Below are 26,514 nucleotides of genomic sequence, written 5' to 3' on the forward strand. Positions count from 1 at the left end.
GTAGACAAGAAAGTTTGAACTCATATCTCTCTTCTCCTGGCTTCCAGTATACCACTTTCTCCTGCATCTCTTACCTGACTGATCCATCCTTAATCTCTATTTGGGTTCCCTTTCCTCTTTCCTCCTTTAAATGTTGGTATGTTATCTAGGGCTCTACCCTTAGTCTTCTTTTCTGTTTACTGTATACACTCACTCTAGGATTAGCTCATTGGCATTTATGACTTCTAGTACAATCCTTTTGCTCATAATTTTCAAATCTGTTTGTCCAGACAAGATTCCTCTCATGAGATTCAGGCATGAATTTTTACCTGTTTATTACGTAGAGGACAATTCTCTTGGATGTCCCACACTCCATTACATAGATCCAAATGGAACAACATTGTTCCCCTAGGACCTGCTCTCCTCTTCCACTATACTGTATTGGTCAAGCACACCACTCTTGAGGTGTCAAGCACACCCTCCAAAACAGAAAATAAGACAGAACTTTGATCCTGTCTTTCCCTCTATTCCCTACAACTAATAGGGATCAAATTTCGTGAAATTAACTCCTAAGTATCTCTGGGGTAGGTCTTTATTCTCCTGTGTCTCTACTGTCAGTATTTTAGTGTGAGTCCCTCTTTTTTCCCTGTTAAAGTTACTGTGATAGGAGAAGAGAGTAAAAACATCCCTCTAGGGAATCCAGAGGTACAGTTTCAAATGCTATATACAGAATTTCTTTGAAGTATTAAAATTTCATTCAATATTTGCATTTCATTCTTCATTATCTCCATATTTGTTCTGATATAAACACCATCATTTGAGTTGCTTATCTTTGGAGTGAAATTCTTGCTCCAGGAGGGTGGCTGTGTTTATACGGAGGCTGTGGACCCTCCTTGAAATGTCATGCTATTGGAGGATACTAGTAATCCAGGTTGAGGAGTATAAGGTAAGTGTTCTTTTCTTACCTGGATTTATGCAGGATCCCCTTATATGATCTTCTCCCATCATTCTCACTACCTGTAAATCCGTTCCACACACTGCTACCAATTTGTCCTTCTTGATATACAAAACTGATTATGTAGTTTCTCTGCAGTATCTTCTCAGGGTAAAATCCAAACTCATTGGTGTGACTTTATGGTCTCGTTCTCTCTGTCAGATTTTAAATTTTGCTATTCCCTGTCTCCTCCTATCTGCTCTCCTAAACCCTAGTCTAGTCAGATGGGAGTCTTACCCCTTTATGCCTTTGTATATGTTGCTCATTATTACCATTTTTTACCCCTGGAAATCTTCAGTGTGAGCATCCTTGTCTTTAGTCCAGGTGAAGTGTGCTTTGTAGGTGCTCCTGTGCCCTGACCTCTGCATCCTTCTATCATGGCACTTATCTTGATTTGTTCTAGGTTTCTTTTTTTTATTAGTGTTTTTATTTACTTTTGAGAGAGAGAGAGACAGAGAGAGAGAGAGAGAGAGACAGAGACAGAGAGTGTGAGCAGGGGAGGGGCAGAGAGAGAGGGAGACACAGAATCAGAATCAAGCTCCAGGCTCTGAGCTGTCAGCACAGAGCCCGACGTGGGGCTCGAACCCACGGACAGCGGACCACAAGATCAGGACCTGAGCCAAAGTAAGATGCTTAACCAACTAAGCCACCCAGGTGACCCTGCTTTATTCTGTTTCTGATTACATGTTCTTCTCCCACTAGATTGGAAACTGTTCATCTATGTATGTATCCCTAGCACCTCATATGTTAGCTGGCACATAGTAGGCTATATTAATGAATAAGTAGTAAATGAAACATCTGAGATTTCTATTTCTAACTGATCTCAATCACAATTAAAAATCACAGGTGATATCCAAATCTTAAAGTTGACCATAAGAGACTGTATGTTTGTTTGGCTTTTTTATGTAACAAAAATTTTAGAACTAGATATGCAACAAGTATGTATTCAACCTGCCAAGTTTTACATTGTTAATTACCAATATTTAAGAAAATTTCAGTTGGCACTGAGTTAAAGAAAGTATGTGTAGTTTTGTTCCTGTTTGGTTGTTGTTATGGAGTTATATACTAAAATTGTGTTAAATATCAAGGAAGAAAAATATCAAGGATGGTGCCAAGTATGAAAATAATAGGATTTTAAAGTTTAAAATACATAAAATCCAATGTATTTATTAACATTTGCCATATGCCAGTCACTGTGCTAAGCGATTATCATATTATTGAGATATATTATCTCACTTAATCTCCCTGTAAGGCAGGTTCTATAGATAAGGAAATTGAGACTTAACTGATTTTGCAAGGTTACATACCTAATACATAAAGTAGTAATGACATGAATATAGTTATCTCAGATGTCAAAACCATTACTTCCCCTTATATCAGGCTTAGCATACCTATAAATTCTTGTATACAATGATATTCATTCATGGTATGTAGTGATTGTCAAGTGTGGATAATTACATTGCATTTTGGCATTTACACCCACACTCTGGGCACTTGGAATGACATTTGGATGAATAGTACAGTGTAATTGATTTAATCTTGATGAATGTGATTCTTTAGCCATTTTTGAGTCATTTAGAGAATGTAATGAAAGATATAGACCCTCTGTACACATACACGGTAAAATGACACTGAAGGGGTTGAGAACAAGCCTCCCCAAAATGTGTTACTTTGGCATGTAGATTATTTTGAGCTGAAGTCAGTCAAGGCCCAAAAAACTGAGGAGGAGCTTTTACCTCCTGCTTAACTACCTAAAAGAAATTAGAGTGCCTAGTCCAGGAAAAGAACTATCACCAGAGATTAACTACAAAGGATTTGGGCTAGCTGTTGGGGGTAAACTCAGTGTAAAATCAAATTTCTCTCTGTGTCCCATTGTCTCTGTATAATAGGACTTGGCAAACATTTGTTTACCAAACATTTGCTATTCCCATCTTCCTATAAATTATCTTTCTCCCCCTTGAAGTCTCAGACCCCTGTTCCCTTCACAGTTAGTTCGGGATGTCATATAAGCCTCAGTTGCCTAACTTCCTGTGGGCTTCATATTCTTATGGGGTTCCTGTATGTATGTGATTAAGTTTGTTTTTCTCCTGTTAATATGTTATGTCAATTTGCTTAATAGACCAGCCAGAAGAACCTAGACAAGTAAAAGAAAAATTCTTCCTCCCTTATAATACATGTATAGAAATGTACTTTTCTGAATCTTGGTTTTCTTGATATACTCAGGCAGTGTTCAGAAGTCCATTTTTAGATCATCAATGTGTTTTGTGGATGAACAAACTGATGCTCAAAGTCGATCGTATGTTTCTGAAATTGTTGACCATTTCTATACATAGAGAATGTCTTTCAAAGAGTAATTATTTTGTGGAATTTCCTGAATTCCTACGAAAGTATTCTAATTTTGAGACTTTTATTCAGCAACATGTTAGTAATACTAAATATGTTACAAGTATATTTAAGTATGGGTATAATTTAATATTTTTCTTATACACATTTCTTGAAAAAGTGTATTGAGCTAAGTATTTTCTTGTAAAATTTAGAAAATTACAAAATTCAGGGTAAGATAAATTTGCACAGAAATGTACCATTTATGTATAAGAGGAAAATACATAATTAGAGTGAAATAACCCTGAAGTATCAGTGTTATCACAAGATAAAAGAATTATATAGTAGCAGGGACACCTGGTTGGTTCAGTTGGTGGAATGTCCAACTCTTGATTTCAGCTCAGGTCATGATCCCAGGGTTGTGGGATCAAGCCTTACTTTGGGCTCTGCACTAAGCATAGAGCCTGCTTGAGATATTCTCTCTCTCTGTGTCTCTCTGTCTCTCTCTCTCTTCCCCTACCCCTTCCCCGGCCCTCTGCTGCATGGGTATTTGCTCTCCCTCCCCACCCCTCTCTCTCTCAAATTAAAAAAAAAATTATATAGTAGCATAACCAATATCTATGATTCTGAATTGCATTTTCTACTTGTAAAACTGTTGTTTCAATAATATAAAGCTATATTATGCTTGCTTACTTGTCCTCATAATAGTTCTTTTTTTTTTTTTAATTTTTTTTTCAACGTTTTTTATTTATTTTTGGGACAGAGAGAGACAGAGCATGAACGGGGGAGGGGCAGAGAGAGAGGGAGACACAGACTCGGAAACAGGCTCCAGGCTCTGAGCCATCAGCCCAGAGCCTGACGCGGGGCTCGAACTCACGGACCGCGAGATCGTGACCTGGCTGAAGTCGGACGCTCAACCGACTGCGCCACCCAGGCGCCCCTCCTCATAATAGTTCTATAAAGAAAAATGTTTTTGTAACTCTTCTTATTTTAGAGGTGAAGAAGCTGACGTTTAAAGTTTAATGACTTGGGCATGAACTTAGAGCCAAAAGGCGAAAAGTAACAGTCAGGAGTCCATTACTGGTCTTCTGATTCGGAACCAAACAGCTTTCCTTTGTTTCACAGACATGCCGATGGAGAATCACATAGACACAGAAACCAAGTTCTAGCAACTGAGAGAGTCACCATGCACATTTAGTGTGTGCTTTATTTTAAATACTGACACTTGCTTCCTCAGGCTTGCACTGTTTTACTTTGTAGAGCTCTGAAGGCCAGAGCATACTTGGGTAATTCAAAATGATTCTTAGCTTTCATTTCAGTTTTAATCCATGACCCTAGCTCTTGCATTATGTTTCACTTCATTTTTTTTTTTTTTTTTTTTGCCAGTAATATAGCGAAGATTGGTCTGGCTTTAAAAAAAACAGTTTAACTGCATCATCTAAATGCATGCTATATTAAAAATTATTAAAGCTTTTGATATACAGAATACCCTGGCCTCACAATATAGTTGTAAAATTCATTAGAGCCGTTACAAGTAGAGAGGATACCAGTGCCTGTATTTAAGAATGTATTTGAATAAAAAATGTAGAAGGACAATTTTTATAAATACCTTTGAGAAAGTAACTAAGACAATACAATGAATGTGTGGTACCTTTACTGGTGATTAACACATTAGTAATACTTCTGAGATTACATTTTAAAGGGGTCTTCTGCCTTCTACAGAATGTGTGTTTATGGTGGCAGCTTTAATGCTATTTCCTGCTGTGCAGTTCAATAGAGTATGTTTTTAGGTGGTTGGTAGAGGGTTTTTTTCGTTATGTATGTCGATGGAGATAAGTGTTTTAATTACTTTTTTAATGTCTGTGCTTTTGTATTTTTCTCCTCTCTTCCCTTTTATTTCCTGCTGTTGAGATTACTGCCTCATCTCCACAGCAGGTGGCTGTTGCAAATTTGTTTTCTTTGTAAGCCTGGTAGATTTATTTTGTAATATAACTGTTCCTTTAGTATTTTATTATTAATGATTTCTTTACTTTGGAATATAGTATACTTACATAGTCCTAAATAGTAATTTCCTAACACATCTAAGAATTCCAATCATTAAGGAAAAAAACCTTTGCCTGAGGCGTATTGTTTGAGTTTTTTGCTTACCCTCACTTCATGATGTGAGGATTAAAATTTAAGGAAATTGTTTTATAGCAAAAGCCAAATGAAAATGAGAAACAGAGAAAGAGGCCCGAGAGGTAAAGCACACTTTAATAAATAATACCAAAAATCAAAGTGATAGGTAGAATTTTGTGACAGAAATAGGAAATTACATTCATATATCTTTTCTAGAAGAGAGGGTTTAATGAGATCTTATGTTTATATGAAAATTAAATTTTAATTATTAAAATAACTTCTGCTAATTATAAGAAAATTTGAATGTTACAAAAGTATGAAGAAAAATACCTTTTTTTGTCCAATATTTTGTTGTTTTGGTTGTTTCATATGTCCCTTTATATGAAAAGCAATAGATAAGATAGATCCTGAGTACAGGAATTATTTGTCAGGAAAGTAAAATACATCCAAAGATATTTTGTCCATTTTCTTAATTCTTGGGCATTATTTTATCAATTAAAATAGTCTCTATTTTGTTGCAAATGTATAAAGGGAACAAAAAATATGAGACCAAAATGCATAGTGAACCATAGTCCCATTTTATTATATGAAATTGCTGGATATTTTATGACAGATTAAAAGGTTCTCCAGAAGATTTTTTAGAATCAGCTTATAGATATTGCACTTGCAAGTACACTGCTTTCTTAATATATTTATATTGTTTTCTCCCATACATACTACTCTAAGTTGGAGCCTGGTATTCAGTTCTAATATGAAGTGATATGAACTGATCTCATTAGTGTGATAGAACTTGTGTGTATCTTCTATACAAAGTGATAAAAAAGAGCTGAAGTACATTTGTAATTTAACATTGTAGGAAGTGTCATCTTTGGTTATTTCATTCTCTTCTCCAATGCTCTTTAAAAATTACTGTTTTATAAATTAAATACAAAAGACCTTAATTCAGCATTTATCAGATTTTCAAAATTGTATGAGCACTCAGTACTTCTCTTGCTTCTGGATTTCATTATTGTTACATGTTTCTGTATGGAAAAATACCATATGTAATGGGAAAAAATATGATTTGAGATGGTGACTCCATTCATAACATTTTTTTTAAAGTCTTCATCTTGTTATGCTCTAACTGATTGTGTGATATACACGATTAATGCATGTAGTCACATTGGGAGAGAAACTAGACAGCAGTTACATGAAACAGATGTTTAATGGGGATTTGAAAAATCAATGAAATGAACACTATTGTGATGCATGGTGATATGATTTCATATGTGTTATATTGAATCACTCCATTCTTTCTGAATTCAGTCTGAACTAAACGTATTTACAGTGGGGCATTGGGGAAAAGATGGGGAGTTATATTGAGAAAGGAAGCACAATAGGGCATCATTGATCTGTTCTCTTTCTAATCAATATATAGATCCTAGAATGATAACCCATATGGCACTGTTGTCCCTTGGAAATAAGCTATAAATCCTTTGAATCATATAAGTGGTCTGTAAGTGCAGATGAAAAACTTTATATTCCACTGTGGAATTCTGGAATGCTTAGGTCCTTGAAAAGAATATTTTACTTCTATATTGTAATCCCAACTGTTTGGGCTTGGTATAAGACTAGTTTGCCTTTTCTAATAAGTATAGAACCACATATAGATACATATATATATATATCCATAAATACATATATTTACTGTTTTATTCTTAAATCCTCATATCTTATATACAACCATTTAAATGGGTTTTTTCAATTAATTGCAATAGCTTCTCTTTTTGGAAGTTTTACTGTGTCTTTTTTATCATGTGAGCCTTTATTTTCCATGGTTTTTATATTTTACCAATATAATAATAATAATGGCTTACATTTGAGTGGTGTTCTCAATTTACCAGGGTACTTTTATGTGCACTTTTCTATGTAATTTTCAGCTCAACTCTACATCAGGCAGGACTATTTTCATTCTAAAATCAAAGAATTTGGTTATAGTATTGACTAATTTTACCCAGTACAGCTGGAAAGGGGAAATGGTGAAACTGGAACCCAGTTCTCCAGACTCTTAGGTCAGTCGTCTTTGAGGCATGATGTTACTCTAACTGCTCCCATTCGAATACCAAATTAAACCTTAGAGGGTCTTAATCTTGCTACTTTCCTGGTTCTGATGCACATGTGGTTTGAGTCCATTGTAGTCTGTGTAATGAATGAGGTTAGAATACCCTGGTTTGGCTATAGTCTTTTATTCTAGCCAAGGTTACTAAGTTTTATGGACTCTAATACCAATCTGCCTAACACTGACCACTTAAATGTGTAACAATGTTAATTGTATATATCATGGACTAGATGGACACTTACTTTATGTCTCTCCAAATGTATCATTTTATTAAATAATTTTTTTACGGAGGGAATGCAGATAAAAGGAAGCATTTCACATCTATGCAAAAAGTTTTACATTTGTTTGCATTTTATTCTCCTAACAATATATGAGGCTGCTGCTGCTGCTGCCCAGGAAGAGTAATATACTTGCCCAAGGTCATGATAGCTAGTAAGTGCTAAAACTAGAATTTTAATATAGAAAGTTTGACTTTAGAGTTTTGCTCTTATTCAATATACTCTGTTTACAAATAATGATAGAAGTAAGTCTATTGGAATTAAGATTTTTTAAAAAAAGGTTTAATAAAAAATAAAAGCAATGTTTATGCAGGGACATTTCTTTTACAAAGACATGGGTGAATGGCTGTGGTAGATAGCCTGGTTTCCCTCAGTGAGAGTTTGTTTAATGAATCCATGTGTAATCTGCACATTTGAATGTTCTTCCTCATGTAGCACCATTCCCCAAAGTAGACTCAGGAAATGAGGACTGAGAGCACACAACGTGATATCTTCTTGGAGAAGAAAGTGAAATATCAGGTACAAAAGTACTTGGAAAAGTGGAAAACTTAAGACATTTGCCATCAGGTGCATTTTGCTATTTTCAGCCACTTGTGAATAGTGACATAATCAGTGGGATTTTATCTACTAACATCTTATTGAAAAAGCACTTGTATGGAATAACCAGAATTGATATACCTGCATAAAGTTTGGTATTCTAGAGCATTACCCATTTCTGTAAACCACAGTCTTTTGCCAGGAACCTGAGGCAGTCTCTCAGTGTTCTGTCTTTACATCTGTGGGATTTGTGAGGCTATCTCCTGTGACAGGTTTATCTGATCACCGTCTTTCCCATGCCAGCTTGGCTGTCATTCAAGTGGATGCCTTCAAGAATGAGAGGAATCACACGAATGCTTGCTCCATTCAATTAACACCAAAAAAGTGAGCCAGCGAAGTCACACAGACAGACATTATAAAATCTGAAGAATTCCTAAACATGTCCTACCATCCTATGAAGACCTAGCCTTAAAAGCTTATTTCTCCTCTATTACTTACTAGATGATAACATGAAGCAGAATATTTAATATCCTATTAATGTTAATTTAAGTTGTGCAGAACTTAATATAAGCACAAAAATTTATTCTATACACTACTGGTATTTATTCTGTAGCTGTTCTAGAGAGAGGTGCTTTCGAAACACAACAGAGATACATATTTCAAAGAATATCAAATATTGAAAAATAGCCAGCAGATACCCAAGAGGAATGCACTTAAGAAGGGAAACAATTCAAAAAGGAGTTGTACTAGAGAAAATAATCACAAAACAAAGATACAGCCTATACAAGCAGACTGTCTTCTCTACCACTAGACTGGAACCTGGCCACAGACACATTGTGTGTTGTGTGCATATCTGTAGCCTTACAGTGAAGCATTTAATGCATACATGTTAAATGATTTAGACATCACTTGTTATGCAGCTTCACGTTATAACAGGGCTTAATTGCAACATTTTATAAGAAAAGGCAGCATTTTAGTCAATGCTGAAGCATAGACTCTATAACCAGACTGTCCCAGTTAGAAATTGACACTGCTACTTACTTGTTCTGTGACTGTTGGCAAAGTTACTTAACATATATGTGTCTTAGTTTCCTCATATCTAAAATGCAGAAAATGTTAGTTGTCTCAGAGAATTGTAGTGAAAATGGAATGAGTTAATATATAAAAATCACCTATATGCCAGGATTTAGAACAGCGATTGTAATGTAAGTAATCAATAAGTTAGACTTTATGTAAATATCAGCAGAATTTTATTTATTTATTTTAGGAGAACCTGAAAATTATTTTGCAATAGGTCTTAAGGAGGTGTTCTTTTGTATAAATATATGCTGTGAAACACCAAAACTTTAGTAACTATTCTAGGGGAACAAAGAAACAATCTGGTCTTCTTGAAAGACAGAGAACACTGTACATCTACTAAGCTAAGTTGTTTTGTTTGTCAAATCTTTGTCAATTCTTCTTTATTCATAAACCTTCTCCCCACTGAAAGGTGAATTAAAAAGTCATTTCAGTGTCATTTTGAACTCATTCTGATAGAGACACATACCTTATTTATTAATATGCCACCTACTCTCATGGAAATCTTCTTTTGATAGATGGGTATTTGCAAGTTTCATTATCTTTCATATTTCACTTAAGATTGCTTCATTTTTCTTTTTTTTTTTTGTAGCACTTTGTTTAAATTTGCTAAGGTTTAATACTTTACTTTAAGCTCTATTCTTTCCTCGCCATAATATGTAAAATTTGAAAGAATTGATAAACTATGGAATAATAAGCCTATTATATTATTAATAGCTAATGTTTAGTGAGCATTCACTATGTTTTAGGGCTCAATGCTTAAGATAGATAGATGGATGGATGGATTGATGGATAGAGAGATAGATAGATAGATAGATAGATTCCTTTAAATCTCACATCAATGAGAGAAGTAGTAGTAGTAGTAGAATCATTAGGAGATATATAGATGTAGATATATTATATAATTTATCTCATGGAATTGGCTTATGTAATTGTGGGAGCTAGCAAATTCAAAACCTGTGGGCTGGGCCAGAAGGCAGAATTTCTTTTTTCTCAGGGAAACTTCAGTTTTATTTTTAAGGCCTTTCCACTAACTGGATGAGACCTACTCAGAATTATCAACGTAATCTCCTTTACTTAAAGTAAACTGATTGTAGATGGTAACCATATTTACAAAATGCCTTCATAGCAATACCTAGATTAGTGTTTGATCATATCATTTGATGGCCTAGCTAATTACATATAAAACTGGCCGTCAGGGGTGCCTGGGTGGCTCAGTTGGTTAAGCGTCCGACTTCAGCCCAGGTCATGATCTCACAGTTCGTGGGTTCAAGCCCCACATCGGGCTCTGTGCTGACAGCTCAGAGCCTGGAGCCTGCTTCGGATTCTGTGTCTCCCTTTCTCTCTGCCCCACTCACACTCTGTCTCTCTCTGTCCAAAAATAAGTAAATATTTTTTTAAAAAATTTAAAACTGACCATCACAAGCACTCATGCAAGATCACAGAGCTGGTAAATGGGAGAGGAAGAACTCACACGGAAGTTTGTCTAATGACAAAAGTCCTGCTCTTAATTACCCCACAGCATCATGGTTAGCAGATGCTAGGGTACTTTTGCCAGTTGGGCCAGACTACCAAACAGTCTGAAGGAAAGCTCCAGATGCACTGTCCTAGGACATAAGGGATAAGCTCCAGATGCACTGTCCTAGGACATAAGGGGTGACCTGTCACCCAGGTTGGGGATAAGAGCTCCATGGACCTTGGGACTTCAAAAGTATGTATGCCCTGGAATGTGGTTAAACAGGCTGCAGGAATAACATAACAGTCCTGTACCATTTTTGGCTCATTTTTTCTCTCCTGAAGCCAATATCCATAAGTCAGAACATCTAACCAGTGCCCTCTTGAACATTTATAGAGAGAATCTGATCCAGTAATTGCTAAATTCATTAGAATGATAAATGCAGAATGGGTTAAAAGCACAGGGAACTCAGTTGTCCTTGTCAGTGTCTTGATTCAAGGGAAAAAATGAAATTTAAATTTTGCCAAAGGTTTTTTCTTGTGAAATAATAAGCCTTGCAGGATAGGAAAAGTCATTTCCATGGATCCGGTGGTGTGTTCAATAAAAATGCGTTGCATTTCTTTAGATAAGTTATTTTAGCAATGGATCTATAGAAAATAATCACAGATGTAAAGTTCCTTCTCTGCCTTAACCATGATAAGTAGTAAAAAAGCTCAGATTAGGAGTTAGTAAAGGGAGGATTTTAGACCTTATTGACAATAGATGTGGAACTCTTATCTGCCACATACATTTTCTGTGCTTTGTTTTTGATCTGCTTTAAAGATTTTGGTTTATCATATCTCCTTGAAATTGCATAGCACTTCAGGTTGTTTTTCCTGTGTCTTTTTAATAGAAAAATGAAGTGCTACAGAACAGATGCTATCTAATATAGTGGTATAAGAAGGGGGATGAGTCCTTATTTAAAGTTTGATATGTGGCATATCTATATCTATATCTATATCTATATCTATATCTATATCTATCTATCTATCTATCTATCTATCTGTGTGTGTGTGTGTATATATATATATATATATATATATATATATATATATATATATTAGATGAATCAAGTGTAGCTTAAACTATAGTCATCTTTTAATAGCTTTCAAGAAAAATTGTTTTGCCATTAGAGTCTTCAGGTAATATTCAGCTATTTTCATGTAACCATAACCATTCCCTACCCCAGTCTTTCTAAAAGAATTACATGAATAACCACACATTTGTGTAATAGTTTCCACATTATAAATATACCTCAGGAGTAATCTTTTATGTCAGAAAATGAAGAAACAGTCCTATCCCATTTCATTTATAAAGCCAAAGCACTGTATGTTAACTAACTGGAATTTAAATAGAAACTTAAGAAAGAAAAAAGAGGCCAAAGCAAAAGTAAGTCAAATGACTTGCCTAGCCTTCCTAGATAAATAAAATAATTTTAATGACGAATGATCTTAAACTAATCTGTGAGCAAAGGGCAAATCTTCCCGAGGAAAGAATGCTGGACAGGGAAGAAAAATGTTTGATTTAATTTGAAGGGACAACAGTGGTCTATTCCTGGTTACACACTCACTCAATCTACAAGCACCTTCAGCTTTCAAATCAGATAAGTACCTACCTTATCACACATGACAAAAGTCATTCTTGAGCCATGCTATTACTCTGTGTATCCACCAAGAAATACTCATTGCTCTTCATTTAACTATAAAATGAAATCTTACCTCTCCAGAATAACCCAGAGTTTGGGGAAGTAAATAAAATTACACTGTAAATTTTCCCCTCTGTTTATGGAATTGAGATGACTTAATTCCTCACTTTGCATTGTTTATACTTTGAAAAACATTAGTCTGTTATTCATTTTCTTTTCAAAAATTTGGCGGTTCTTTCCTAATTATATGGTTGTACATGCATGTTGTAGAAATTTTAGAAAATAAATAATGAAAAAATAGAATATCCACAGTCCTACCACCAGGAATGATCACTGTTGAGATTTTATAAAAATTGAATCATACTATACACAGTTTTGTATCCTGATAGTTCATATAACACTATTTTGATTACAGTCCAATACCATATTTTTCAAATATTTATTTTAATGGCTGCATTGTGTTGTCTTTTCTAAAGTAAAACTCATTTATCCATTTTATTGGCATTTTGGTGTTCCCTCATTCTCTCTCTCTCTCTTTGCATTGACTGTTTTTGTATATTAAATCTTACTTTTTTAATGTTTACTTATTTTTTTTAATTAATTTTTTTTAACGTTTATTTACTTTTGAGACAGAGAGAGAGCATGAACAGGGGAGGGTCAGAGAGAGGGAGACACAGAATCTGAAACAGGCTCCAGGCTCTGAGCTGTCAGCACAGAGCCCGACGCGGGGCTCGAACTCACGGACCGCGAGATCACGACCTGAGCTGAAGTTGGCTGCCCAACCAACTGAGCCACCCAGGCGCCCCAATGTTTACTTATTTTTGAGAGAGAGAGAGAGAGAGAGTGCAAGCAGCACAGGAGCACAGAGAGCCAGAGACACAGAATCTGAAGCAGGCTCCAGGCTCTGAGCTGTCAGCACAGAGCCCGACATGGGGCTCATACTCATAAGTGGTGAGATCATAACCTCAGCTGAAGTTGGACACTTAGCCAACTTAGTCACCCAGGTGCACCTGTACATTAAATTTTCATTTGCATGTCTTAGTGTTTCCTTAGTATAGATTCAAAACTATTTTTCCAGAAATTGAGCATTCACCAATGTGTATTGCTTTTTTAAAATTTTTTTTAATGTTTATTTATTTTGAGAAAAAAACACAGATCATAAGTGGGGGATGGACAGAGAGAGGGGAAGACGCAGAATCTGAAGCAGGCTCCAGGCTCTGAGCTGTCAGCACAGAGCCCAATGTGGGGCTCGAACTCAACAAACTCTAAGATCATGACCTGAGCTGAAGTCAGTCGCTTAACCAACTAAGCCACCCAGGTGCCCCCAATGTGTATTTCTATCAAAATATCACTACAAGTCCCATCTTTACCCTTGCCACATAGTCTAATTTTCTTAAATCTTTTACTTCTTAATAGACAGGAAATCATATGTCGTTGTTTTAATTTACAGTTCTTAGATTACTAATATAGTTAACATTTTGGTGCTTACAAGCTATTTATATTTTTCATTTTCCCAATTTTGTTATCCATTGTTTATGCTTCTATTGAAAAGTCAATCTGTTCCTTATTGAGTTGAGAAACTTCTTTATATAGTAAAGACCTTTTATTTGTTAAAATATTACCTTGGTTAATCATTTGCCTTTCATTTATTTGTAATATTTTTGTATTATGGAAATAGCTGATTTTTTGTGGTAAAATACATCTTTTTCTTTAAAGTTTTTTTTTGTTTTTTGCTTAGAACGATCTCTCATATTCAAGAATTAGAAATATATGTATCCATATTGTATTTTAGTTTTGTGATGATTTTTTTAATATGTGTTACTTTAATACACTGGAAACTTATTTTTATTTATGACAGTAGGAAATAATAGTACCTGATTTTCCCTTTAACACTAGATGGACTTGTATGTGTGTGTATCCATGTTTCTGTATACTCATAGGTGTGCTTGGATGTGTGGTTTATGATTTGTGCTTAGTTATATAATAAAGGTATACATTAAGGTTCATTATAATTTGTTATATACATTTTTATGTTGATTTGCTTATAGATTTTTTTCATCTCAGAACCACATTATTTTAATGATTTCAGCTCTCTACTTTTTTTTAAATATACAATAGGAAAAGTCCCTTCTTCTGCTAATAAGATTTTATAAATTTTTATTACTTAGGTTTGCCAGACCCCAATAAAAACCACATCTTCAAAGACCTGACACAGGACAATGGATTTTACACATCCAAAGACTTTTTGCCACTTGTAGCCAAAAGCAGTAAAGCAGGTATAGTGTTATTTTGTATTCTTGATGTTGCCTATTACCTATGTCGTTTGTGTATTATAAATCTATATTAAATCTTGACACAGGAGGTCATTGTTCAGAGCTCAAATCACTTTTGTTAACACCAACATAAATTTAAAGAAAGTATGATATAATAGTTTTTCAGGATCATCTATTTGTTTATTCTTCCAATCAAACATCATCATAAGGAATTTTCACTCTATCGTATATAGGTCTAAACTGCATCATGTAAAATTGCTTCTCTGTAAGAGTCTTAAACAAACATTGGAAGATGTTCTTAAAAGAAAAGGCAGGAACTTACATTTGGGAGCTATTTTGTATTATACATTATATTATAACTATATATGTTATATATTGTATTTATAAAATACATATATTTTTAAATTTTAAAATAGGCCAAATTTTCACATAAAGCATCATTTGTGTCTAAAGAGGCAGAAAGACCCAGTCTCTTGCTGAACAGCAATTTTATGAAGTTAAATGAAAACACTTTGATAAACACCCTAGTATTTAGTCTCTGTGTAATACCATTTCATACAGCCCAAGAGAAGCAACCAGAAACTAAAGCAACCAGTCCGATACTTTGCTTGGATGAGTCATTGTCTTAGTGGGAAAGAAGCTACAATATATTCTCCAAAACCAGATCATCTAAATCCTTTAAACATACCTTTTCAAAGTCTTGAACTTCAGCTATTCCAACATCTAGTTACATGTGAAAAGATAAAAACTTACATTTTTATCCACAATTTTTTTTTTTTAACGTTTTTTATTTATTTTTGGGACAGAGAGAGACAGAGCATGAACGGGGGAGGGGCAGAGAGAGAGGGAGACACAGAATCAGAAACAGGCTCCAGGCTCTGAGCCATCAGCCCAGAGCCTGACGCGGGGCTCGAACTCACGGACCGCGAGATCGTGACCTGGCTGAAGTCGGACGCTCAACCGACTGCGCCACCCAGGCGCCCCTTTTATCCACAATTTAAAAAGACAAGAAACTTCTCTTATAAGGTCATTCTGCAGAAGTTTCTAGCTAAACATGTGTACCATCTGCACCTTCATCGTCCCAGGAGAAGGGGATCCTTCTGTACCTGCAACCCTTTCTAAGGAAGATCATATTACATATAGCCTATATTTGAGAATTATAGAGGGCCATTATGTAATCCCAAATGCAAACTCTTCCAAGCAAAATGATTACAGTTTCTGAGATTATAGGCCTATGCTATCCGTGGAGCCATTTCAAAAATTATAGTAATTTATCTTATCAACAGTCTTATTTAATCTGATAACACATGATACCTAACATATAGGGAAACCTGCATTTTACTTCTTTACAAGAATCTTCATATGGACATCAAATCTTCATAGACATGTCCTTAAAAAATGGACACTTACAAAGTCATATTTCTTTCATAGTTCTATTTTTCAAACAAAACCAGGGGAAAACTGTAAAGGATAAAAAAGTTCATTTTAACTGTTTCAAGAAAATAGTTGTTAAAAATTCTTCAGTTAGATAGAAAGCACTTATCAGCACATAAATTTTCAGAGTTTCCTAAATATAATATATAGCAGGGCTATATGTTAGAAATCTTATCAGATAATATCTAAATGAAGTATTTTCATGAAGTGCTGTGAATTATGTTATCCCAGATGGTAAAGATCACTTTTCCTACTGATAAGCAGAAATGTAATGATACCAAGTTAAAAATACATGTCATGATTTTGACAGAGTGTTTTAATTGATTGATTCCAGTTTGTTATGACCTAAACTCTCCAAAATTTGTACCAGCTATCCTTCTAGAAGGAAAAAGGAAGTTAAAGGTAGTGACTATGAAATTACATATATGAGCATATTTTTAAAATGGGAATAAAACTGTCTTTCAATGAAGCAGAATAATTTGATAGTGACACTCCATCCTCGAAAACTGCAAGATGCAATTTTACACTGCTTTGAGTACAAGTATCTTTTGAGCTGTCATGCAGAAATGGTTTCTCTACTTGAAAATGGGGTTTTCCTTTCATCATTCAGGGATGTGCGCCTGTCACTCTCCATTGCCGTCGATACGGGGAGTCGTGATTGTACTCGGAGCTGGAGACACTGCTTTTGACTGTGCAACATCCGCTTTATGTTGTGGAGCCCGCCGCGTGTTCATCGTCTTCAGAAAAGGCTTTGTTAATATAAGAGCTGTCCCCGAGGAGGTAAAATGGAACCATCAGAAAATATGGAGTTGTAATGTAACAGATTTTAGGAGACGAAACTGTTAATGTTCAGTCTCCTAGTTAAATTATTAGAATGTTCTTGAAATTGTGAAATGCAAATTAAAAAAATCTGGGCTACCCATAGTTTTTTTTTTTTTTCCTAATTCAGACATTCAAAGTAAAAGAAAATTATTTTATAATACTGATTTGGATAAAATGAAAAATTCATCTTTGTCAGTACATAAGTGCTTCTTATTGTTAGTGTTAGTATCTTTTGAAATGTATAGTATGTAACTAGTAACAGTAGAATATGCTAAGTCTTCATTTCCTGAACAACAGGCACTCATCACAAAATGTAGGGATAGTTGGAGAATGTGGTAATTAGAGACCTTTGGAATTCTATATAAGCCAAGTTTATAAGCTCCATTCAAAGTTATATGTCTTGGTCATATGGTCAATTCATTATGCTGGGAAGCCAATAGAACAAAGAGATTGCCATTTATTATTTTCTTAAGAGCTCTGTTGTAAGCATTATTTAGAATTAATAATTGGTTAACTTACTAAAAATGACAGATTTAAAATGATTTCATCCTTACAAGTGACTGGTGACTAATCTTGGGTGAGGCATCAGCTGGGTACATTTACCATGGACTTCTCAAATTTTAATGCTATTAGGTAAAGATAATGCCTTTTAAAGGATATTAGTTCTGAGAACAAAAACAAAACATATTTGTAGAAATATAAATTACTCATTTTATCCAGATCAGTATGATGAATGTAATTTGCTTTAGAATGCCTTACTATATTTGGAGTCTCTATACCAGGTAAGAATTATAACTGTAGTCAATAGGTGATTTGTCACATGTAGATTAACCACAATCCAGATTAATCTCACTAAGATATCAGAGTCCCCACTGGTTCATGGCTGGGTTTCAGACGTCAACTTTATTCTCTGGGCTTTCTTTTATCATTTTACCCATTCAAGCTTTTTTTTACAAAATCCGAGGTAGAGATGGTCTTATAATCTTGGGAGTTTTTTGTTTTGTTTTGTTTTTTCTGGAGCACTATCTACAGCATCAATTAATACAATTCCATTATGTTACAAATAAAAAGAAAACAGCCATACTTGGAACAGCAATAGTGGGATGAAGTGACTTGCCTAAGATAAAAGAGGATGGGAGCTAATTTTATTCATCTTTGTGTCTCCATGCATAGCACAGAACCTCCACAAAGAATAAGTACTTGACACATATGTTTTGAACTAAATATTTTAAATATTTTTCTTCTGATTCCAATGTCAAATAAGTTTTCATTAGAAAGGCTGCACCCTTAGAGTTGGAAGGGAAGATGACCCTGGACAGAAAGGCCAGTGTACTTTATACTTTATCTTATAGTCATCTTCCATTAACAAAGGTAACTAGAAATGAGTGGTGGCTGTTTCTTCCACCTTCAGGAGAATGTACACAAAAAATGAGACCAGGTAATTACTTGAGAGGGTAGAAGTAGAAATAATTTATTTATCTATTTAATCAATCAATCGACCTACATTTATTGAACATCCATTTGTGTACCAGGCATTGTTCTAGGCAATTTTAATACAATTGTAATACAGCTTGTACCTAGTGACAGAAGACACTTGATAAGCAAACAAATTAACTGTCACATAAATAGTATTTCGAAAGGTGATTAGTGCTATGGAGAAAAGTTAATTAATATAGAAGTATAAGGAGTGTGTATTTGGGGAGAGGCTACAGTGGAACAGGTGGCAGGATTTGCCATTTTAAATAGGGTAGTCCAGGAAGGCCTCTCTAAAAAGATGACTTTAGGGCACAGAAATGAAGACTGAGGGAGTGTAGACATCTGGGAACAAAACATTCCAGGGAAGGCAAAGGCATCCACCTTTGATTGAAAAAGACCCTTAAACTTCTGAGAATATAAATAAATAAATAAATAAATAAATAAATAAATATAAGTAAGTAAGTAAGTAAGTCAGTCAGTCAGTCAGTCAGTATGACTGGAACAGAGTAAGGGAGGACATTATGTGGTACACTGGGTGAGGTCTTATAGGCATTCATAAGGCCTTTAGTTTTTATTTTGTGTGAAAGAGGAAACCATTGGACTGCTTTGAGCAGAGAAGCACCAAGATCTGAGTTAAATTTCAGGGGCACCTCGGTGGCTCAGTTGGTTAAGCATCTGACTTCAACTCAGGTCATGATCTCACCGTTCATGAGTTTGAGCCCCGCATTGGTCTCCATGCTGACAGCTCAGAGCCTGGAACTGCTTTGGATTCTGTCTCCTTCTCTCTCTGCCCCTCCCTGCTTGCATTCTCTCTCTCTCTCTCTCTCTCTCTCTCTCTCTCTCTCTCTCTCTCTCTCTCTCTCTCAAAAATAAATATTTAAAAATCAATCAATTAATAAATTTTAAAAGGACCACCCTGTTGAAAATTGATTAACAATGTTCGGGTCAGTAGCACGGAGGCTGTTAGAGGCTAATTGAAAAAGTAGGCTATTAGTCAATGGGACCACATTTTGGGACAGAAAGGATGAGTCCAGGCATAGTTTGGTTGTCAGGCCAGAGTTTACTGGGCTGAACCATGGTTTCCAAACTGTTGAAAAGCAATAGGTCTGTGGAATAACAGGTAACACTGCAGTACAGTACTGTAACTGCAGTACAGCTCAGTAGAACTCAAGTGGCTGTAGGTTCTAATTAAAACTATAAAAACAGATGTTTGGATGTATATTATTGGCTTACAAGAAATCACATTCTTTATATGATCTAAGAACTTCTTCATGGGGCACCTGGGTGGCTCAGTTAGTTAAGCTTTTGACTTCGGCTCAGGTCACGATCTCACGGTTTGTGGGTTAGAGCCCCGTGTCAGGATCTGTGCTGACAGCTCAGAGCCTGGAGCCTGCTTCAGATTCTGTGTCTCCCTCTCTCTCTGTTCCTCCCTGCCTGTGCTCTGTCTCTCAAAAATAAATTTAAAAACCCTAAAAACAAAACAAAAAAACCTTCTTGACTGTGAGCTCCATAAGAACAGGAGCCATGGTCAGCTCTCCTGGTTCCTTTGTTTCTTCCCCCTGCCTAGCGCAATGGTGCCACATATAAAGTCTTCAACAAAGAATTGGGAAATTAGTATTTTCTGGGGGGAATTGGCGTCCAGGGCTCCTGGCATCAAAAGAGCTAGTACTTTCCAGGTTAGATTCGTGTTATAGTAATAGGCCTTTGAAGGTTCATTTGGTAATTTTAAGTGAAATTCCTCAACATGAGAGAAGGAATAATATGTAACATATTTTCAGAACATGCATAGATTTTAGGGTTGGGTTATTGGCCAGTGCTCATACTTTTTTAGGATTGGGGGTTTTAGGATTTAGCATTTCCAGAGGTTCTGATATTAATCCCTCCTGTCCATTACTTGGTTTTGTTATGTCAAAAGAGGGCCCTTGGCATGGCCAGCGCTAGCACTTACGAAACTGGAAAGTCAGGAGGAAGTTCAACACTCCAAGACAAGGTCCTCAGAGAATATGTTCTAGGAAAAAATGTTAACCAACAAGAAAAATTTAATAGCATACCCAATTTCTTTGTATTTCTCCTCTTTCTCTTATGCTTTTACCCCTAATGCACTCAATCTGCAACCACACTTGGATTCTTTAAAGTCAGCGAAGAATGAGAAAAATGGATATTTAGAATTTCAAATATGAGTATCGTTTAATGGGTTTGGGCTCTTGGATGGAATTTGGGAATTACATGTATTTTTGTTGGTTAAGGTCCTCACCATTAAGCATGTCAGCATGCATATATTCTAAGCTTCAGTCTAATTCTCAGATGGTCATAGAGGGAGGACAATACAGAGCAATAGTGCTCTCATCCTTTAGTGACAAATATGAATTATTATTATAAAGGCCAGTTACATTTAACATTACATTGTTAGTAACAAAGAACAGTGTGATTGGATCCAGAAATGTTTTAATCTCCTAAAGTGGGAGGCAACACCCAATAGATTCAGCAGTGATAGCCATATCCCAGTTTTCAAATGCAGATGTTCTCAAATTTCCGTATGCATCAGAATCACCTGGAGGGCTGGTCATACATAGCTTGCTGGGCCCTGGTTCCAGAGGTTCTGATTCCAGACGTCTGGGAGGGGCCTGAGAATTTGCATTTTTAACAAGTTTCTTGGTGATGCTGAGACTGCGATCCACTGCTCTCATGTATCATCCATGTAGTTTCCAGCTGTCTAATTAGAGCCATCGGCAGTGTGCTGTTTTGGGGCGCTTTCCATCTTAGTTAAGAAAGCATTAATGCTACAGAATATAGGTTTGATGAAACGAAGATATGGAGGCATCATCAGCATATTGATGGAATTCTGATTCCAAATGTCTTTCAGTCTCCCTTGTGGCCTCACACACATGCTAAATAGGATGCTACTGACAAACTAGCACTTCTTAGCTGTGCGTCCTTAGGGAAACCAGCCAATCACTCAGCACTATCCTCTAAGAAGATGAGGGAAAATCTGTTAATAATTCCCTCCAGTACTTTCTGCAAGCTTAAATAGGTGAGATTAAATTTCACAGGATAACAGAATCCCCCAAAATGCTGGTATTAAAAGCTGTTGACAGATCAGATAAAACTGCAAGAATGCTTTAGGCAGTTGGGAATCCCTAAAAGGAGGCATGAAGGTCAGGACTCAGCAGACCTGCTTGAGTAGATAAATTTAAAGGATAAGGTTCGGGAAGAACTTTGTAGTTCTTATTATTACTGAGAAGTATCACTTATTAATTATTACTGGTACAAAATTATTTTACTAGTACGATGCCACCCACCAATTTTAAGAATCTATTGTTCACATATTCAGTTTTTTAATATCAGGAAAACATGATAGATCTTTAATTCTGTTATATTTAAAATGGGCTCTCCTCTATAGCACTCTCCAGTGCCCCTTGGCTTCCCCCCATTCATTTGCTAAAATGTTAACTGATTTACCTTTGATATGCCTGTCTCCATATATTTTAGCTATTCTGGAGGTCAACTCTTTGGTAATTAATGCTACTTTATTATTTTTTTAATAATAAAAATAACAGTGCCAGATTACCTAGTCTGTTAGTCAAAATCTGTTACTGCAACTCTGAAATAATGCATTTTCTTTTTTTTGAAATAATACATTTTCATGTGAAAGAATGCACTTTTTAGTTGACTCCTGAGTACTATACAGCATACCCCATAATAGATCCTTTATGTGGCATGATCTGTGAGCCTCTCCTCAGACATTTTGAATATCAAATGATGACGTTTGTGCTACATTCATTGACACTTTCATTGTCTACATCTTGCTGACTACGCATTTTCCTAGAAATAACTAATGCTTTCTAGTTTTTATTTAATTTTAAGAAATATGAACCTGGGACTGTTTTTAGAAAATAACCTCTATAAGCTGACAAATTTAATTTTACTTGCTAAGGTGATGCTTATAGCAACTCTTCAATATTTGGCACCTGCATGTCATTTGAGTTGGTGTTCTTCATGGAAAGTAATCAGAGACCTGTTAGCATGATTGCTAATATGAAGATATCTGCAAACAAACAAATAAATAAACACACCCAATTAGCCCCAACACACAATTAGTGGCAGCTAGGGGCTCCCTGGTACTAAGATATTAAGTATACCTTTAATACTTTAATGATGGCATGGGAATGACATTCTAAGGATCTGTGTGTGTTTACATTTTTGAAAAGCGTGAAAATTTAGTGTCACGTGAGAAAGTAGAATGGAACAGTTGACAAGGAAGTGGCTAAAGGCTGGAGAACTTTGTTCTAGGTTACATATCCTAGTCTGAGAGTGCCCATCTGTAAAATTACTGTTGTAATTTATATGCTCCTTAAAGCTTTTTATATCCCCCAACTTCTGTATTTGGAACATTCAGACAAAGATGTCTGAATGATGTGGAATCTGGACAGGAAGGCTGTATCTCCTCATGAAATGACAGCAGCTCTATACTGAAAATCTTGGCCATCTCTATAAATATTATACTTGAAACAAGTTGCAATTAATGTATCCCCCGTTAGTTGGAAAGGTAAAATCTGCTACATTCAAGACATGGATATCAAAGAAGCCTGCAGGTGAAATTGTCAGAATTCTACACTACATGTGAGAATTCAGATGCTGAGTGAGGAAAAAAAAAAAAAAAAAAAAGACTGTAAATAGGCCAGGAGACAACAGAAGCCTGTGCTCATCAAGATTACATACTTGAAAATCTTAACTATTTTCTTTCTTTTTTTTTTCATTTTTTTAAATGTTTATTTTTGAGACACAGAGAGACAGAGCTTGAGTTGGGGAGAGGCAGAGACAGGGAGACACAGAATCCAAAGCAGGCTCCAGGCTCTGAGCTGTCAGCACAGAGCCTGATGCGGGGCTTGAAATCCTCAACCGGAGATCATGACCTGAGCCGAAGTCAGACGCTCAACTGACTGAGCCACCCAGGCGCCCCAAGCTTAACTATTTTCAGTAATTCCAAGGGGAGGATGATGACTAGGAATATCTGAGAGCTGAAAACTATATATCTTTTGAAAAGGTTTAACAATCATTTAGGATTGGTATGCATATATGTATGTATGTTATCAGATCACTCTTAAGCTTTATTACATAGTAATGTGTTGTTACTCTATTAACTTTCATGTAAAAGTTAGAAGCCCTTCTCCCACTAATAATATTCCTCTCAATTTCCACTGTCTTCTTTTCTTGTCTTATCCATTGGAAATATTAAAAAGTAATTTGCATAATTTAAAAAATATGCATGTTGGTCAGGCACAAAATTCAAAACAGAAAAATAAATGAATAACATTCCTGAATTAATATAAAAGCAAATAGGGGCGCCTAAGTGACTCAGTCGGTTGAGCAACCAACTTTGGCTCAGGTCATGATCTCACGGTCTGTGAGTTCCACCCCAGCATTGGGCTCTGTGCTCACAGCTCAAAGCCTGGAGCCTGCTTTGGATTCTGTCTCTGTCTCTTTCTGCCCTTCCCCCGCTCACATTCTATGTCTCAAAAAATCAGCATTAAAATTTAAAATATATATATAAAAGCTAATAATTGTCATTTTTTAAAGTAATTTTATTTTCTTATAAAAAGGTGAACTCACGGGTGCCTGGGTGACTCACTAGGTTAAGTGTCCAATTCTTGATTTCAGCTCTGGTCATAATCTCAGTTTGTGAGATCAAACTCCACATCAGGCCTTTGCATACAGAGTCAAGCCTGCTTGGGATTCTCTCCCTCTTCTCTCTCTGCCCCTTCTCCCACTCATGCATGTGTACTCTTTCTCTCAAAATAAATAAATAAACATTTTTTTAAAAGGTGAACTCATCCTCCAAGATCTGCTCCAAATGTCATTTTTTTTCTTTGCAAGCTTCCTTAGTTTCTTCTTAATTAACCTCTTCTTCCTGTGAGATCTTACAACTCTTTATGCTTCCTATATTACAGCACTTGTCACATAGAATAGTTATTACTTTATACCCATCTCACAAATTAAAATGCAAGCTCCTTCAGATGGATTGGTTCATTCAATTTGTATCTGAGTCAAAGTATAGAACAATGCTTGATCCAAGGTGTCATATCAGGGAATTGTGATGAATAAATAAATACTTTTGTGGCATTAAAAATCTTATAGGAAGACTTTAAATGAAAATGAAATATTCAAAATATATAATTTATACATACATACATACATACACCTCAAAATTACTACTGATGGCTTTTAAAGAAGTATTTTACTTTTAAAGGTTTAAAATATCTCACATTACAGTATCAACCTAACATTAAAAGTAGATTGAAAAAAAAGTTATTTGTTCCTGGTCTTCAGTCTTTTAAAAGATAGCTAAGAATTCAAAAAAAAAAAAAAAAGGAAGAAATCATAACCAAGTAATATAAGAGGTAAAAATGAATAAAAATTTATGAAATCAGAGATGATTAGAAGATGAGAGAGGATCCTTGTTTGAACAGAATTTACATAAAGAGGGATTTCACAATTGAAGAGGATACTGCAAAGGCACCAAAGTTACGCAGAAGATAATTTTGTGAGATACTGTGACAGCAGCCAGACATGCTTGACTACAGCAAAAAGTAAGACGAGGAGTAATAAGAGCTAGTTAGAGTGAAGAAAATCTCGTCAGTCATGAATGGTATTTAAAAATACTCTCTTTTTGTAAGAAAGGATGTATTTTATGATCTCTGTGCAAAAGCATTAAAGACTCTAAATTATCCCATGCATTGCATTTCTGGCTTTTGCAGCTCAATAGTATCACAATAAAATAGTTAAGGGGTAATTGTGTAGTATAACTCTCACATGGAAAAATGTTTCTCTCTGTTCAAGATTCTTCAATTTTAAAAGCTTAAAGTGAAAAAAACCCAAAAGACTATAACATTATAGTAGGTACTAAAAGGAACCTCACCTTGTGGTTTCAGCAAACTATTCTTGCCAAAGAAAAGAATAATTGCAGAATTCTAAGAGTAGTAAGCCTATCAGAATTGTTCCACTTTCCACCACTGACTGTGAACCTATATAAACTAAAAAGTGCAAAATATGTTAAGAACTGTTTAGTAAGGGGTACCTGGGTGGCTCAGTCAGTTAAACATCAAGTTCAGCTCAGGTCATGATCTCATGGTTTGTGAGTTTGAGCCCCACATCAGGCTCTGTGCTGTTGGCGCAGAGCCTGGAGCCTGTGTTGGTTTCTGTGTCTCCCTCTCTCTCTGCCCCTTCCCTGCACGCTCACTCTCTCTCTCTCCCAAAAATGAATAAACATTAAAAAAAACTGTTTAGTAAATTAAGGAAGATGAGATCAAGAAAGGGTAGACAGAATTTACTGCCTCTATCTTTCTTCATGACCTCAGTAACCAAATTGACCAGAAGATTGGATTGTGAAATCAGACTCACACCAATGAGAGATATAACCTGCATCAAACTTTCTTAACAAGTTCAAAGATCTAAATAAACAAAGAAGTGTGGGGTAAACAGGGAGAGCTTCAAGACCACCAAACACAGTTTTCCAGGCCCCATCTTGGTACATCAAGATGTATTTCAACCCAGATTAATGTGGGGTCTCTAAACAATATCAGTAGCTCCATCACTTACACAAAAGGACGCTGATTCAACTATAAAACATCTCCAGTTTATACTCAGTTACATAGTTTATATGACTCTTCACAGAGATCCATGCCCCAAAAATCCAGTTCCCAGGTTTTTGTGTTTGTTTTATTATAGCTATCCTAGATTAGCAGGTAGATCTTGCCAAAAGCATTCTACAGGTAAGGGCTCTCCCACTCGAGAATGCTGACCGATCCTTTGTTTCCCAGTAGCATGTTTACAGAGGCATTTAACCAGGTCTCTTTCCTCCTTTCTTTCTTGAAATAAGCTCCTTTACCTCCCTACATCTTTCCTCACCCAAGGGAGATAATCTATCATATACTACGATCTCCCCGTAGCTAATCCTTTTCCAGTAACT

At 35.7% G+C, this 26,514-nt stretch overlaps 1 protein-coding gene and 1 long non-coding RNA gene across 2 annotated transcripts in view; one reads left to right on the plus strand and one right to left on the minus strand.

Annotated features, from left to right (window-relative positions):
- The window catches only part of DPYD (dihydropyrimidine dehydrogenase), an 863,407-nt gene that overhangs the window by 361,723 nt on the left and 475,170 nt on the right, over window positions 1-26,514 (plus strand). The window contains exons 9-10 of the mRNA XM_058695679.1: window positions 14,712-14,819; window positions 16,861-17,030. Of these exons, the coding sequence (XP_058551662.1) occupies window positions 14,712-14,819; window positions 16,861-17,030 (278 nt within the window). The remainder of the gene's footprint in view (window positions 1-14,711; window positions 14,820-16,860; window positions 17,031-26,514) is intronic.
- The window catches only part of LOC131492078 (uncharacterized), a 46,616-nt gene continuing 42,553 nt past the window's right edge, over window positions 22,452-26,514 (minus strand). Inside the window, exon 5 of the long non-coding RNA XR_009251830.1 lies at window positions 22,452-22,593. This is a non-coding gene — a long non-coding RNA (uncharacterized LOC131492078). The remainder of the gene's footprint in view (window positions 22,594-26,514) is intronic.

The sequence above is a fragment of the Neofelis nebulosa genome, chromosome 2, assembly GCF_028018385.1.
Source record: "Neofelis nebulosa isolate mNeoNeb1 chromosome 2, mNeoNeb1.pri, whole genome shotgun sequence".
In the NCBI taxonomy this organism is placed as follows: Eukaryota; Metazoa; Chordata; class Mammalia; order Carnivora; family Felidae; genus Neofelis; species Neofelis nebulosa.